General features: G+C 44.7%; 1 protein-coding gene across 8 annotated transcripts in view; it reads left to right on the forward strand.

Moving 5' to 3' along the window:
* Positions 1–15,573, forward strand: part of Chd4 (chromodomain helicase DNA binding protein 4) — a 35,669-nt gene that overhangs the window by 5,673 nt on the left and 14,423 nt on the right. For 5 of the 8 annotated variants that reach the window (XM_051173119.1, XM_051173120.1, XM_051173121.1 and 2 more), the window contains exons 6-25: positions 42–283; positions 491–618; positions 985–1,120; positions 1,254–1,432; positions 1,603–1,842; positions 5,026–5,229; positions 5,349–5,554; positions 5,868–5,999; positions 6,081–6,177; positions 7,006–7,197; positions 7,996–8,196; positions 8,386–8,523; positions 8,988–9,109; positions 9,247–9,420; positions 9,730–9,871; positions 9,954–10,085; positions 10,201–10,318; positions 13,149–13,273; positions 13,721–13,958; positions 14,307–14,482. In XM_051173119.1, the coding sequence (XP_051029076.1) occupies positions 42–283; positions 491–618; positions 985–1,120; positions 1,254–1,432; positions 1,603–1,842; positions 5,026–5,229; positions 5,349–5,554; positions 5,868–5,999; positions 6,081–6,177; positions 7,006–7,197; positions 7,996–8,196; positions 8,386–8,523; positions 8,988–9,109; positions 9,247–9,420; positions 9,730–9,871; positions 9,954–10,085; positions 10,201–10,318; positions 13,149–13,273; positions 13,721–13,958; positions 14,307–14,482 (3,322 nt within the window). The remainder of the gene's footprint in view (positions 1–41; positions 284–490; positions 619–984; positions 1,121–1,253; positions 1,433–1,602; positions 1,843–5,025; positions 5,230–5,348; positions 5,555–5,867; positions 6,000–6,080; positions 6,178–7,005; positions 7,198–7,995; positions 8,197–8,385; positions 8,524–8,987; positions 9,110–9,246; positions 9,421–9,729; positions 9,872–9,953; positions 10,086–10,200; positions 10,319–13,148; positions 13,274–13,720; positions 13,959–14,306; positions 14,483–15,573) is intronic. The other 3 variants (XM_051173124.1, XM_051173125.1, XM_051173126.1) reach the window with 1 other exon arrangement.

The following is a 15,573-nucleotide window of genomic DNA, read 5'->3' on the forward strand; positions in this document are numbered from 1 at the left end:
TACATGACCATCTTTCTTATTCTTGTCCATTTCTCTACCAGACCCCTAATTGCTGCTAAAAACCCCAAGATTGCTGTCTCCAAGATGATGATGGTCTTGGGTGCAAAGTGGAGGGAATTCAGTACCAACAACCCCTTCAAGGGCAGCTCTGGAGCTTCAGTGGCAGCTGCAGCTGCAGCGGCTGTGGCTGTGGTGGAGAGCATGGTGACGGCTACTGAAGTTGCACCTCCCCCTCCCCCTGTGGAGGTGCCTATCCGAAAGGCCAAGACCAAGGAGGGCAAAGGTGAGATGGGATTTAACAGAGTTCAGGGTGGGCTTGGGAAGTCAAAAGACAGCATAGGAATGCTATATCACCCCTAAGGTGGGCAGCAGGAGGCAGGAGTGAGCCTCAGATTTAGAACACAGGGCAGAGTAGAGCAAAGCTTAGGTGAAGACTCTATTCTCCTATCACTTGCCTTGTGATGTACATTTGGCTGTACCCTGACTTTAGGTCCCAATGCTCGGAGGAAGCCCAAAGGCAGCCCTCGAGTGCCTGATGCCAAGAAGCCCAAACCCAAGAAAGTAGCTCCTCTGAAAATCAAGCTGGGAGGTTTCGGCTCCAAGCGGAAGAGATCTTCGGTGAGAGCCTGGTTCATCCCATTGGGGAAGGAGGGAGCTGTGCGGTAGAGAAGGATGTTGCTTTCTGTCAGGTACATAAAAATGTGGGGAGCCTGGTGTTGGTGGCGCACGCCTTTAGTCCCAGCACTCAGGAGGCAGAGGCAGGCGGATCTCTGTGAGTTCGAGGCCAGTCTGGTCTACAGAGCGAGTTCCAGGACAGGCTCCAAAGCAATATAGAGAAACCCTGTCTTAAAAAACAAAGCAAACAAAAATGTGGGGTATTTTATTGCCTTAGGTAGGTGTGACTAGGCTCCTTCTATGCAATTCTTGATGGGGTTCTTTACTATTCTTACCTTGGCCTGGACTTTTAACCTTTTTCTTTTCCAGAGTGAGGATGATGACTTAGATGTGGAATCTGACTTCGATGATGCCAGCATCAACAGCTACTCTGTTTCGGATGGTTCTACCAGCCGAAGTAGTCGGAGCCGCAAGAAACTCCGGACCACTAAAAAGAAAAAGAAAGGTGTGTTTCTTTTCTGTACTTAGTTGTAATGGGACCAGGTGGGAATGGCCAGGGAAGAATCTCCCTTAGGAGATAAGGGTTGGGGGGAGGTGGTTTTGTTCTAATAATTGGGCTTTCCCTCTTCCTTGCCCAGGCGAGGAGGAGGTGACTGCTGTGGATGGTTATGAGACAGACCACCAGGACTATTGCGAGGTGTGCCAGCAAGGCGGTGAGATCATCCTGTGTGATACCTGTCCCCGAGCCTACCATATGGTGTGCCTGGACCCAGACATGGAGAAGGCCCCCGAGGGCAAGTGGAGCTGCCCGCACTGTGTGAGTACCTGGATACCCTTAGGCAAGGGTGGGGGTGAGGTTTGGGCCTACGTGGAAATAGAAATGGCTGTCAGCTTTGGGAAGCATCTAAAAGGACAATGGCAGTAGGTTCTGTGTGGTTTTGGGTGGGGTGGGGTGGTAATAATCTGATCTCTGGTTCTTTTTTGCAGGAGAAGGAAGGCATCCAGTGGGAAGCTAAAGAGGATAATTCTGAGGGTGAGGAAATTCTAGAAGAGGTTGGGGGAGACCCAGAAGAGGAAGACGACCACCACATGGAGTTCTGTCGAGTCTGCAAAGATGGCGGGGAGCTACTATGCTGTGACACCTGCCCTTCTTCCTACCATATCCACTGCCTGAACCCCCCACTGCCTGAGATCCCAAATGGCGAATGGCTCTGTCCCCGTTGTACTGTAAGTGATTTTAGTGAGGGTGGGAGATGGGCAGTATCATATAATACAAGTGCAAGGGTTTGCTCTCTTGTAGGCATTGTGAGACTGAGGGCAGGGAGAAATCATTGGAGACCTACACATTTTCTAGCTGAGACAGGAATTACTTTAAAATGTATATATTTATCATTTTTCTCATTTTATATATTTATCCCAGTTTCCTCTCCCTCCCTTCTCATGCCCCCCTCCCCTCACTCCACAGGGAGGGTGATGCCCTCCAGGAGGGATCATCAAAATCTGTCATTTGGAGCAGGGTCTAGGCTCTCCCTCCTGCCTCTAGGCTAAGGGAGTATCCCTCCGTGGGGAATGTGCTGCCAAAGTCCTTTTGTGCACCAGGGATCCATCCTGGTTCCACTGTCAGAGGTTCTTAAGACTGCCCAGGCCTTCTAACTGAGACCCATGTTCAGGAGGTCTGAGTCGGTACAATGCTGGTTTCCCAGCTATCAGTCTGGGGGTTCATAAGCTCCCCCTTGTTCAGGTCAGCTGTCTCTGTGTTTCTATAGCCTGGTCTTGACCCTTTTTCTTATCACTTCTCTCTCTCTCTGCAACTGGATTTCAGGAGTCGGCTCAGTGTTCAGCTGTGGGTGTCTGTCCCTGTTTCCATCAGCTACTAGATGAGGGTTCTATGATGGCATATAAGTTAGTCATCAACCTCATTATCAGGGAAGGGCATTTAAGGTAGCCTTTCCACTGTTGTTCATATTGTTATTTGGGATCATCCTTGTAAGTCTCTAGATATTTCTTTAGAGTCAGTTTCCTCTTCAAACCTATAACAGCTCCCTCTATTATTGTATCTCTGTTTTTGCTCTCATCCATTTGTCCCCCGACTCAAATCTTCCTGGTCCCACATGTTCTCATCTCCTCCCCTTCTCTTTCTCCTAGCTCCCTCTCCACTCACTGCCCCCCACCCCAATATGCTCAGGAGGTCTTGTTCTTTTCCCTTCTGTGAGGGACCTTGTATGAATCTCTTAGATTCCTCCTTGTATCCTAGTTTTTCTGGCTGTGTGAATTATAGGCTGGTGATCCTTTGCTCTATGTCTAAAATCCATATATGAGTGAGTACATACTATGTTCCTCTTTTTATAACTGGGTTACCTTACTCAGGGTGGTTTCTTCAAGTTCCATCCATTTGCCTGCGAATTTCAAGATTCCGTTGTTTTTTCCCCCGCAGAGTAGTATTCCATTGTGTAAAATGTACCATATCTTCTTTATCCATTCTTCTGTTAAGGGGCATCTAGGTTGTTTCCAGGTTCTTGCTATTATTACAGATAATGCTGTTATGACCATCATTGAATAGATAGATGTCTTTGTTGTGTGGATGTGGATCATTTGGGTTAGGAATTTCTTTTCTTAATTAGTCTTGGAACACCATCTCCTTCATAAACATAGGGTTAACTGACTAGAGAAGTAGTGTCTTGGTAGTCATTTTAAGCAGGATGTAGTACTGTTCTAGTTTAGAGTAGTCATTTCTATTTTTTCCTTTTTTCTTTTTCTTTTTTGGTGTTTTGAAGTGATGTCTTATAGTTCAGGCTTCCAGGCTGGCTTTGAACTTACTATACATTATATGTAGCTCAGGCTGGCTTTGACTTCATGGTATTTCCTGGATGCTAGGATTATAGGCATGAGCCCTACATGTGATTCTGTCTTTAAAACTTGATAGTCTTTTTTTTTGTTTTTTTTTGTTTTTCGAGACAGGGTTTCTCAGTATTGCTTTAGAGCCAGTCCTGGAACTAGCTCTTCCGCCTGCCTCTGCCTCCCAAGTGCTGGGATTAAAGGCGTGGACCACCAATGCTCGGCTTATTCTTGATACTCCATTATTTCTTCTGTTGATGAATACCTTGGTTGGCCCTATAACTTAGCTCTTGTATACAAGTGCTGCAGTAAACTTATTTTTGAGACAAGGAGCAGGCCTTGAACTCATACTGTGTGTTTCCTCTTACTGATATTCAGGAGTGAAGCTCAGGTTACTGTGCCCAGCTTCACTTTAGTCTTGATGTCTTGCCTCAATCCTTGATAGCTTAGACTCTTTGAGACCCCATTTACTGCATTTAGGTTGCTCAAGACAGGTAATTGCTTGGCTCTTGTTCTGTGAATTTTCTATGCCCAGCTATTCTGGGTTATTGTTTAATGTATAGCTTCTTGGCTTTTTATTTTAAGCTCTGTGATGATATCCAGAAAGGGAGAGAAAATTCTAGTGTTCTTTACCTAGAGGGTGATGGGATTAGATTTTATTTGAAATGAAGTCTTTATGATTCATTGAAAAGATTAAAGTTTTGGGCTTGTCTGCTAATGTGTTTATCATTACTTAAAAAACATTTTTTCCCCATAGGGTACCACTTTACAGCCCTGTCTTGAGTCCACTGTGTAAAACTGATAGGCAGGTATCCAATTAACAAAGCTCTACCTACCTCTGCCTCCCCAGTGCTGGTATCAAAGACTTCAGTCACCAAGCTCCCTGTAGTCTTTAATTTTTATTTTTCTGGGCATGATGGTGCATTCCTTTAATTCTAGTAGAGGCAGTCATATCTCTGTGAGTTTAAAGTTGGTCTGGTTCATATTTTGAGTTCCAGGCCAGCTAGGGATCTGCAGTGAGACTTACCTGAAAAGAAAAGAAAAAAAAAAAAAAAAGGTGTCTGTGTGTTGTATATGCCTATGTATGTGCAGGGTCCAGGCCTCTTTTGTGCCTAGACCAGGAGAGCAGCCATGTTATACTCTTATTATCCCACCTTATTCCTTGGAAAGAATCTTAATAGATAAGTCTTACTAAACCTGAGGCTGCGCTGGCAGCTAGCAGGCTCCCGTGATCCATCCTTCTGTCTGCTCCCATGGCACTGGGGTTGCAGGTGTGCATGACTATGTTGACTTTCTGTGTGGGTGCTGGGGATGAGAGAAAAAGGCATCAGATCCCCTGGAACTGGGAGTTAGAAATAATTGTTAGCCACAATGTAAATGCTGGAAATCAAACGTGGTTCCTCTGGAAGACCAGCAAGTCTTATCTCTCCAACTGCTGGCCATTTGAACTCATGTTCTCATCCTTGTGCAGCAAATGCTCTTAACCATGCACCCATAAACATTAATGTTTATTAATCCTTGGACAATTTCTTTATTTCCCTGTGGGTTTTTGAGATAAAGTGCTCTCTTTTTCAGTGTCCAGCTCTTAAGGGCAAAGTGCAGAAGATCCTGATTTGGAAGTGGGGCCAGCCACCATCTCCTACACCAGTGCCTCGGCCTCCAGATGCTGATCCTAATACCCCTTCTCCCAAACCCTTGGAGGGGCGGCCAGAGAGACAGTTCTTTGTCAAATGGCAAGGCATGTCTTACTGGCACTGCTCCTGGGTATCAGAACTGCAGGTAAGTCTGGGGCAGGCTGCATATGTGGTGGGACAACTGCAGAGGTAGTGAGAGGACAGCCTGGTGACTAGGAGGCTGGATGGAGTTTCAGGGTGCTTTACTTTCTCTTCTGCTCCCAGTTGGAGCTGCACTGTCAGGTGATGTTCCGAAACTATCAGCGGAAGAATGATATGGATGAGCCACCTTCTGGGGACTTTGGTGGAGATGAAGAGAAGAGCCGAAAGCGAAAGAACAAGGACCCTAAGTTTGCAGAGATGGAAGAGCGCTTTTATCGATATGGAATAAAACCGGAATGGATGATGATCCACCGAATCCTCAACCACAGGTACCAGTTTGGCTCCCTGGAGGTAGTGTACCCATGGGTGCTCTTAGTATAGGAGTTGAGAGAGTGCTCATTGCTCTCTCAGCAGACATTCTTCTGTAATTCAGTGACTGAGTGCTGGAATTTGGCCCATAGGGAGAGCATAAATTAGAGAGAGATTGGTGGTCAAAAGACCACTTTGAGTGTGGCTTTGAATACATGTGGAGTGTATTCAAAAACATTTAGAATGGTTTTGTCAGTGTTTAAGAGCAAGGCTGACTGAGGAGGCAAGGAAAGTTGCTTTCTGGCTCTGAGGAGTTCTTTATTGACTTTGTAGTGTGGACAAGAAGGGCCATGTTCACTACTTAATCAAGTGGCGAGACTTACCCTATGATCAGGCATCTTGGGAGAGTGAGGATGTGGAGATACAGGACTATGACCTGTTCAAGCAGAGCTACTGGAATCACAGGTAGGTGATTGGTTGGGGAAAAGAGTAGAGCTGCCCTCTTGAAAGGACCCCTAGGTAGCTGTGGTCTGTTTCCATTCCTAGGGAGTTAATGAGGGGAGAGGAAGGACGGCCGGGCAAGAAGCTCAAGAAGGTGAAGCTTCGGAAACTGGAGAGGCCTCCGGAGACCCCAACTGTTGATGTGAGTTGGGGTGGAAGAGGAAGGGCATGGCGTCATTTGTTGGGTGGGCAGTGTGTCTTACCTGCCATAGTCTCATGGTGAGTGAAGCTCTTGAGTCGGGGCCTGCAGATAGATGGTTCTAGTTTAGATGCTCCAGGGACATTACATCCTCCCTCTTCACAGGTCAGTAAGTAAGAAAACACTGGGATTCCATTCATTCTTCACCATCAGGAAAAACAAACCCACAGAAGGGATGTCACATAGGATGACAAATACTATCTAGGGAGTGGTCTTATACACAAGGGCTCACTTATTTATTTGAGAAAGGCAGGGTCTTGTAGCTGAGTCTGGCCTTGAACTCCTGTTCTTCCTGCCTCTCACATGCTTTGTTTGCAGGTGTGCACCACCATCACACCTAGCTAGCTACCTGGCAGATCTAGTGGAATTAGTGTATTGGTAGTGAGTTCTTGATTTTCTTTTTTTTAAAATAATTTATTATTTTAATAGCATCGGTGTTTTGTCTGCATGTTTGTCTATGTGGGGGTGTCAGATCTTAGAGTTACAGACTATTCATTGTGAGCTGCCATGTGGGTGCTGGGGGATTGTACCCGAGTCCTGTGGAAGAGCAGTTAGTGCTCTCAATCATCTCTCCAGCCCCTGGTTTCCATATTAAACTCAATCCTTCTGTTTCAACCAGTGCTAGGGTTACAGGCAGGTACTACCAGGCCTGACTTCCTTAAGGGTTTGTATGTGTGGTTTTTGTTTTTCCTTTAGCTCTGAGAAGAAGTAGCTGTCTTATGGGAAAAAGGCAATTCTTTACCAGCTCTTACCTTCTCTTTCATCCTCCAGCCAACAGTGAAGTATGAGCGACAGCCTGAGTACCTGGATGCCACAGGTGGAACCTTGCACCCCTACCAAATGGAAGGCTTGAACTGGCTGCGCTTCTCCTGGGCTCAGGGCACTGACACCATCTTGGCTGATGAGATGGGCCTGGGGAAGACTGTGCAGACAGCAGTCTTTCTCTATTCCCTCTATAAGGAGGTGAGGATGGCAGGGATGGTAGCTTTTGATGTGGGCATTTGTTTTGTGATTGCTGTCTTTTCTTGGACTTTGAGGACAGGGAGGAAAGGAAGAAGGACGTTTGACTTTGAACACTGCTGAGGGATAGGAAGACATAGGTCTGCTGTGGAATTTCTTTTTGGTTTTTCAAGACCGGGTTTCTCTGTGTAGCCTTATAGACCAGGCTGGCCTCGAACTTACAGATAATCTGCCTGCCTCTGCCTTCCAAGTGCTGGGATTAAAGGCGTGTGCCACCACAGCCCAGCCTTGCTGTGAAATTTTTTAAACAATTTTATTTGTGTGGGTGTTTTACCTGTAAGTATGTCTGTCTACCGCTTGTGGAGGCCAGTTTCAGATGTGAAACTGGAGTTATAGATGGAGCCATCATATGGGTCCAGGGATCTGAACGAGGGTCCTTTGCAGGAGCGGCCAGTGTTCTTAACCAGTGAGCCATCTCTCTGGACCCTGCAGTGGAAATGTTAAGGGAGTGGACCATGGTGGACTTAGTGTGTCTGTCCTGGGGCATAGGGAATGTATGTGTGTTGAGGTAAACAGAATTGTGGTTGGTCTTCGTGGTAGGGAAAGTCTTGGTAGAGCGTGTCTTTGTCAAGGTGGGTGTTGTGTTTGGAAAAGACAGGATCAGAGTTTTGAAATGAGAACAGTGGGTGGGGGCAATGGTGCAGGTGTCAGGCAACAGTTTCGCTGAGGATCTGGGAGAGGTGGAGTCTGGGTTTTAAAGTGATGGGGCTCTTAGTCTGATTGTGCCTGCTTTCTCCCTAGGGTCATTCCAAAGGCCCCTTCCTAGTGAGTGCTCCTCTTTCTACTATCATCAACTGGGAGCGAGAGTTTGAAATGTGGGCTCCTGATATGTACGTGGTAACCTATGTGGGTGACAAGGACAGCCGTGCTATCATCAGGGAAAATGAGTTCTCCTTTGAAGACAATGCCATTCGTGGTGGCAAGAAGGCCTCCCGAATGAAGGTATCTCAGTGTGGGTAGGAAGAGGGTACTGTTTGAAAGGGATTCACTGCTTTGGTCTTAGTTTGCTGCCTCACCTGAGTAAGGCAAAAGGATAACTCTGCCAGCAGGGAAAGCCCACCCACCTGTCTCTGGCTATGTTGATATTGGAGGAGTGGACCAGTAATGAATAACCAACTCATCTTTTTGCAGAAAGAAGCGTCTGTGAAATTTCATGTTCTGCTGACATCCTATGAATTGATCACCATTGATATGGCCATCTTAGGTTCTATTGATTGGGCCTGCCTCATTGTGGACGAAGCCCATCGTCTGAAGAACAATCAGTCTAAGGTGAGTAGAGAGGGAGGTGGAGTCTCCAGTTTGAGTCTCTTGGGACCATCCTCTCTTTGAAAGAAACCTAAGTAGAGAAGAAAGGAAAAACGGTCTTTGTTTCCTTCCTTACCTGTGGTAGCACTTTTGTGGTCAGGCCTTTAAGAATGATGGGGGTGGGGGAGGTGGCGGGACAGATGGCTCAGTGGTTCTTCCATAGGACCTGGGTTCAATTCCTAGCACCCACATGGCAGCTTTCAACGCCTGTACCTCTACCTGCAGGGGAACCAACACCCTCACACAGACATACATACATGCAGGCAAAACACCAATGAACATAAAATAAAAATAAATACATCATTAAAAAAGAAAAAGAATGATGGCAGCCATGGGGTCAGAGAATGAACTTCACTGGGCATCGAAACCGCATGGGACCCTAAAGATAGATTGGTGCTCTGATTTCTTGAATTTCGTCTCTTCACCAGTTCTTCCGAGTTTTGAACGGTTACTCACTACAGCACAAGCTGTTGCTAACTGGGACTCCATTACAAAACAATCTGGAGGAATTGTTTCATCTGCTCAACTTTCTCACCCCTGAGAGATTCCAGTAAGTGTGTTATTCATGGTCAGTCCTTAGTATCCTTTTAATTCTGGTTGCCCATTTCCTATATTGCTTTCCTTCCTTTGTTTCTTCCTCTCAAACGACTATTTATCTTATTTATTTATTTTTTTTTTTTTCTGAAGCAATTTGGAAGGCTTCTTGGAGGAATTTGCTGACATTGCTAAAGAGGACCAGATTAAAAAGCTACACGATATGTTGGGGCCTCACATGTTGCGGCGTCTCAAAGCTGATGTCTTCAAGAATATGCCATCCAAGACAGAACTGATTGTGCGTGTGGAGCTGAGCCCTATGCAAAAGTGAGTATAAAGTGTGTAGCGCAGAAGCACAGTTAGACACCTGCCCTTTTGCCAAGGGTTTGTCCCACGTAGCTTCTAGTCGTCTGGTGATGGGAGCAGGCAGGGCCTGAAGAAACCTGATAGCTGGGAGCTGGAGTTTGTAGTTCTTAGTTATACCTTCCTGTATCTAACATGACGACGGTGTGGCTGGTGCTTGTTAGCTTAGCCCCACAGTGAGGAATGTTGGAAAGATGATCTCAGGCTGTTGGGTTGCCTCATTAGTCATTTAAAGACTTGAGTCCAACCTGTCCTTGCATCTTGTTCATGTAGGAAGTATTACAAGTATATTCTCACTCGGAATTTTGAAGCACTTAATGCTCGAGGTGGTGGCAACCAGGTTTCCCTGCTAAATGTGGTGATGGATCTTAAGAAGTGCTGCAACCACCCCTATCTCTTCCCTGTGGCAGCAATGGTAAGTGCCACCTCTGTCTTCCCTGGGTTGCTCTCTCCTTGTGGGCTTTCTTTCAATGTATTTTCCTTTGCTCTGTGACCAGGAAGCTCCTAAGATGCCTAATGGCATGTATGATGGCAGTGCCCTAATCAGAGCATCTGGGAAATTGTTGCTGCTACAGAAGATGCTTAAGAACCTTAAGGAGGGAGGGCATCGTGTACTCATCTTTTCCCAGGTATGTGGGCCCAACTACTAGAACTGCGGAGGCAGACGGTGGTGGGCCAGCTCTAGTGACTGAGAAGAGGGCTCATCACCTGACAGCGCTATAATTAAGCTGTTCCTTCTTACAGATGACCAAGATGTTGGACTTACTAGAAGATTTTTTAGAACATGAAGGTTATAAATATGAACGTATTGATGGTGGGATCACTGGGAATATGCGCCAGGAGGCTATTGATCGCTTCAATGGTAAGAGAGAAATGGCTTTCCAGGCAATCATTTTCTGTCCTTTTTTTTTTTTTTTTTTTTTAAATAAAAAAAAATATATTATTGCTGGGCAATGATGGCATATGCCTTTAATCTTAGCACTTGGGAGACAGATCTCTGTGAGTTTGAGGCCAACCTGGTCTACCTAGCTCCTTGGGCAACCAAGGCTACACAGAGAAACCGTATTTCGAAAAAGATTACATGTATATATATATATATATATATATATATGTATGTATGTATGTATGTATATATGTGCATATATACATATATTTGTATATATGATGATGATGGTGGGCCACCTTTACTCCTAGTACTCAGGAGGCAGAGACAGGCAGGTCTCTGCGTTTAAGGCCAGCTGGTTTAAACATAGTGAGTTCCAGGACAGCCAGAAACTATGTAGAGAGATCCTGATTCTTAAAACCCCAAAACACAACAGCAAAAATACTACTTTAGTGTTTTGCCTACATATAAATATGTGTCCCCATCACATGTGTGCCTAGGTATTGGAGTTATAGAGGGTTGTGACCTATTATGTGGGTGCTGGGAATTGAACCCAGGTCCTCTGTAAGAGCAACAGTCTCACTATGTGTCCTTGGCTGGTCTGGAACTCAGTAGACCAGGCTGGACTTGAGTGCAAATATGACCTGCCTTTACCTAAGGGCTGGTATTAAAGCTGTGTGCCTCCTGCCTTCCTCGATTATTTTCATGTATCTCTGGAGTGATCACTTTTTTTTTAAAGTGTACATACATGCGCACATGCATGCTTGCAACTGCATGTACACACTTAATGCATAGCACAGATGTGGAAGTCACAGAAAACTTAGAGGAATTTGTTCTCTCCTGCTGTGTGAATCCTCGGGATTGAACACTGGTCATCGAGGCATCTTTAACTTGTTGAGCCATTTCACTGGCCCTACTGGTTTGTCTTTTAAGATTTTATTTTGTGTGGGTGTTTTACCTGAATGTGTCTTCATATACTATAGGCAGTGTAGTACCTGCAGAGAGGTCAGAAGAAGGCATTGGATCTAGTTACGGCTGGTTGTAAGTCTCCATGTGAATGTTGGGAATGAACCCAGGTCCTCCGTAAGGAAAGCCAGTGCTCTTTACTGCTGAGCCATCACCATCTCTTTACAGTACCCCAGCTTATTCTTTGTTTGGTTTTCTTTGAGATAGGATTTCTCTGTGAAACAGGTCTGTCTGTCCTACTCACTCTGTAGACCAGGCTGTGCTTGGACTCAGAGAGATCCTCCTGCCTCTGCCTCTGCCTTCTGAGTGCTAGGATTAAAGGTGTACACCATGACCAGCTTATTCATGTGCACCTGTTTTTTTCTCAGTAGTTCTTAGGTGTACAGGTGCCTGAAGACCATACACATATGCTGTGTACAGGCGTACATGAAGACAAAACACATACACAAACACACACATAAATAAAGTTAAAACATACTTAAAAATAATTCAATGATATGTGGGCTACATGACTGCATGAAACCAAATCTGGAAGGGAGAAAAAAAGGCCAGTCAGATGGCTAGCAGGTGAAAGTACTTGCCACCAAGCATGTCTATCTTGATTGCTATCCTGGGGACCCATATGGTAGAAAGAACCAACTCCTGCAAGATGTCCTCTCTGACCACACATATGTGTACATGCATGAACATACACAAAATAAATGTAATTTGAAAATGCCTTTTTAAAAGGCCAGTGAGGTGGTTCAGTAGGTAAAGATACCAAGTTTGTTTACCTGAGTCACATAGTGGAAGGAGAATACGGGCTCCATTTTGGTTCTAGAGTACACAATCCCATATCCCAACACAGAGATAGATGCACACAAAATAAAGGGGGTGGGAGGGGTTGTCTGGCAATGTAACGTAATTGTTAGAGTGCTTGCCTAACATGCATGGGCCCTTGATTCAATCCTTGGTACTACATAAAGTGTGGTGACATAAGTAACCTCAGCATTGGGAAAGCAGAGACAGGAAATTCAGTTTTCCTTGGCTGTCTAGAGAGTTTAAGACCAGTCAGGTCTACATGGCACCCTGTTTCAAAAAACAAGCAAATAAAAAAAACCCCAAAACTCAACACAGTCAATAATTGATACAGCCATGGCATAGTTGCCAACAGTAGGAAATTAATTAATATGAGTCATATTGTCAAGTGAACTATAGGTCCTGAGTGTCACCAGCTTTTCTCCTAATGTTCTTTTTTTGTTTGAGGATCCAATCTGAGGTGCACACTTAGATCCAAGGGTAGATCCTACTCTTTACTCTGTGTAGCCCTGGCTGTCCTGGAACTCACCCTGTAGGCCAGGCTGGCCTCAAACTCACAGAGATCCACCTGCCTCTGCCTCCTGAGTGCTGGGATTACTGTCACGCACCACCACCACCTGGCTAGATAGAAAGCTTCTTAACTGACATTTCACACACACACCCCCCTTGGTGGTGTAGATACTTTGAATTTCTGATTAGTAGTTTTATGTAGTGTTGTTTTCTTGAAAAATGCTTGTATAAAAATGGTACAGTTATGATGAGTGTGATGATTGCATTTATCCTTTCTGGTGATTACTGGTCACTTTGTTGAGGTGGTGCCTGCTAAAATTCTCCATTGTAAAGTTACTTTTGTCATTGAAATTCATACATGTCTAGAGGCAGATACTTGAGATTATGTTAATATTTGTTTGTAAACTTTGATGCTGACTTCAGTATCCTTCAGGATACCCTGTGTGTGACAATTGTTGTTGTGTAAGTTGTTTCTTCCCTTCTCTACTTATTATTAGAATTCAGGAGAGAACTCACGGTGTTTTCTGTTTCTTAGCACCGGGTGCTCAACAGTTCTGCTTCTTGCTTTCCACTCGGGCTGGGGGCCTTGGTATCAATCTGGCCACTGCTGACACAGTTATCATATATGACTCTGACTGGAACCCTCATAACGACATTCAGGTGAGTAGAGCAGCAACTTTAGAGGAGGTTCCAGAAGTCCCCAGCCTCCAGGAGAAGGGTTGAAATTTAAGTGTGAAACAACAGACCTTTTTTTGTTTTTGTTTTTGTCATTATCTTATAAGCCTGAGAACTGGGTTAATTTAATTATAGTCCTTTTTTTGGTTAAGTGATAAGAGGCTGGTGTCTGGCCTATAATCCCAGCACTCAGGAGGCAGAGGCAGTCAGATCTCTGAGTTCAAGGCCAGCCTGGTCTACAGAATGAGTTCTAGCGCAGCCAGGGCTGTTAGACAGAAAAACCCTGGGGGAAGATGGGGGTGGTGTCTAGAGGGAGAACTACAAAAGGAGATTTTATGTAAAGACTAGCTTCATCTTCTGTCTAGTCTTGTCTCTGTTTCTATGAAAATCAGTAGGATATAAAAGATTGCTGTTTTTGCTTGATAACTCCAGGCCTTTAGTAGAGCCCACCGTATTGGGCAAAATAAGAAGGTAATGATCTACCGGTTTGTGACCCGTGCATCAGTGGAGGAGCGCATCACACAGGTGGCAAAGAAGAAGATGATGCTGACACATTTAGTGGTACGGCCTGGGCTGGGCTCCAAGACCGGCTCGATGTCTAAACAGGAGCTTGATGATATCCTCAAATTTGGCACTGAGGAACTATTCAAGGATGAAGCCACAGATGGAGGTGAGCTACTCAACCTGGAGCTTACATTTTGGGTGGAGCTTGGCTTCTCAGGGAATTACTTTTGATAGCATGGGGTCCTGTGGGAACCACTTTTTGTTTCTTTTTTTTTTTTTTTTTTTTTTTTTCTTTTTTGGTTATTTGAAACAGGGTTTCTCTGTGTAGCTTTGGAGCCTGTCCTGGAACTCACTTTGTGTAGACCAGGCTGGCCTTGAACTCAGAGATTTAACTGCCATTGCTTCCCAAGTGCTGGGATTAAAGATGTGTGCCACCACCGCCCAGCTGGGAGCTGCTTTTTTCTACTACAGCAGCTGAATTGACTTTAGGGTTGTGGACCCTGGTTCTTCTTAGGAGGAGACAACAAAGAGGGAGAAGATAGCAGTGTTATCCATTATGATGATAAGGCCATTGAACGGCTGCTGGATCGTAACCAGGATGAGACTGAAGATACAGAACTGCAGGGCATGAATGAATACTTGAGCTCATTTAAAGTGGCCCAGTATGTGGTACGGGAAGAGGAAATGGCGGTGAGTATGAGTCCAAGGCAATGCTGTTCTTGGTGATTGTGATCATGATATTTGAAACAGGAAAATGGTGTTTTTTTGCCTTGAAAGGAAGGAATGTAACATGTTCAGTTTTCATTCTCATCTTTGCCAGGACTACATGGCCAGACTTGACATATCATATACTTCATTATCATATACTCTCCTGGAGTCTTATCTTGTTAATTCTCCACATAAGTTTTTGAATACTTCCTTAGAAAGAGCAGATGAGATACATACTTTAATAACTAACCATTTTCTCAAAGATGAGAAATTCTTGACATTTTCCTTTTCCCTTTTAAGCAAGCAAGAAGCAAACTCTGTCGAAAGAGCGTGTGGGATTTTTGTGATATATTTCTTCCCTCTTTGCTGTCTTTGCTGGCTACCTTTAAACCAGGCTTAAGTTGGTATGGATTTTTGAAGTTTTTAACCATGCTTTCTCATCAGAATGGTACTCTTGCTTTTCTGAAAGTTATAGCTTTTTTTTTTTTTTTTTCTTCTTCTTCTTCTTCTTTTGCAAACAAAGTTTTGCTGTTTAGCCTAGTTCTTAAACTTTTGATCCTGCATCAACATCCCACTTGCTGGGATTACAGGCTTGGGTGTTATTTTTGCTGAAGCCTAGACTGGCTTTGAACTCTGTGTAGCTTAAGCTGATGTTGAATTCCCGATGCTCTTCCGATGCTCCGTTACCTACTTCCTAGGTGCTGCCATTACAGACATGTGCCACCCACCATGTCTGGCCGCCATATCGTGTTTGACTGTCTGGCAGAATTTTTATTACTTGTTTTGTGTTTTATTTATTTTTGAGACAAGGTCTTGGGTGTCCCAGGCTGTCCTTGATCTTACTGTGTAGCTGAGAATAACCTGACTCCCAAGTGTTGTAATAACAGCATGGGCTATGAGGCCTGGTATATGTGGTACTGGAGAACCCACCCAAAGCTTCTCCAATGCTAGGCTAGCATTCTGTCCAGCTGATTCCATCCCTATCCTTGTCTAGGAGATCTTGATTAGCAGGATTATTGTGAGTTTTGTTTTCTTTTTTTACTGATTTGCATAGAGCTAAGGTTAGTGTGCCT

This window comes from Phodopus roborovskii, unplaced genomic scaffold, assembly GCF_943737965.1.
Source record: "Phodopus roborovskii unplaced genomic scaffold, PHOROB, whole genome shotgun sequence".
Lineage (NCBI taxonomy): Eukaryota > Metazoa > Chordata > Mammalia > Rodentia > Cricetidae > Phodopus > Phodopus roborovskii.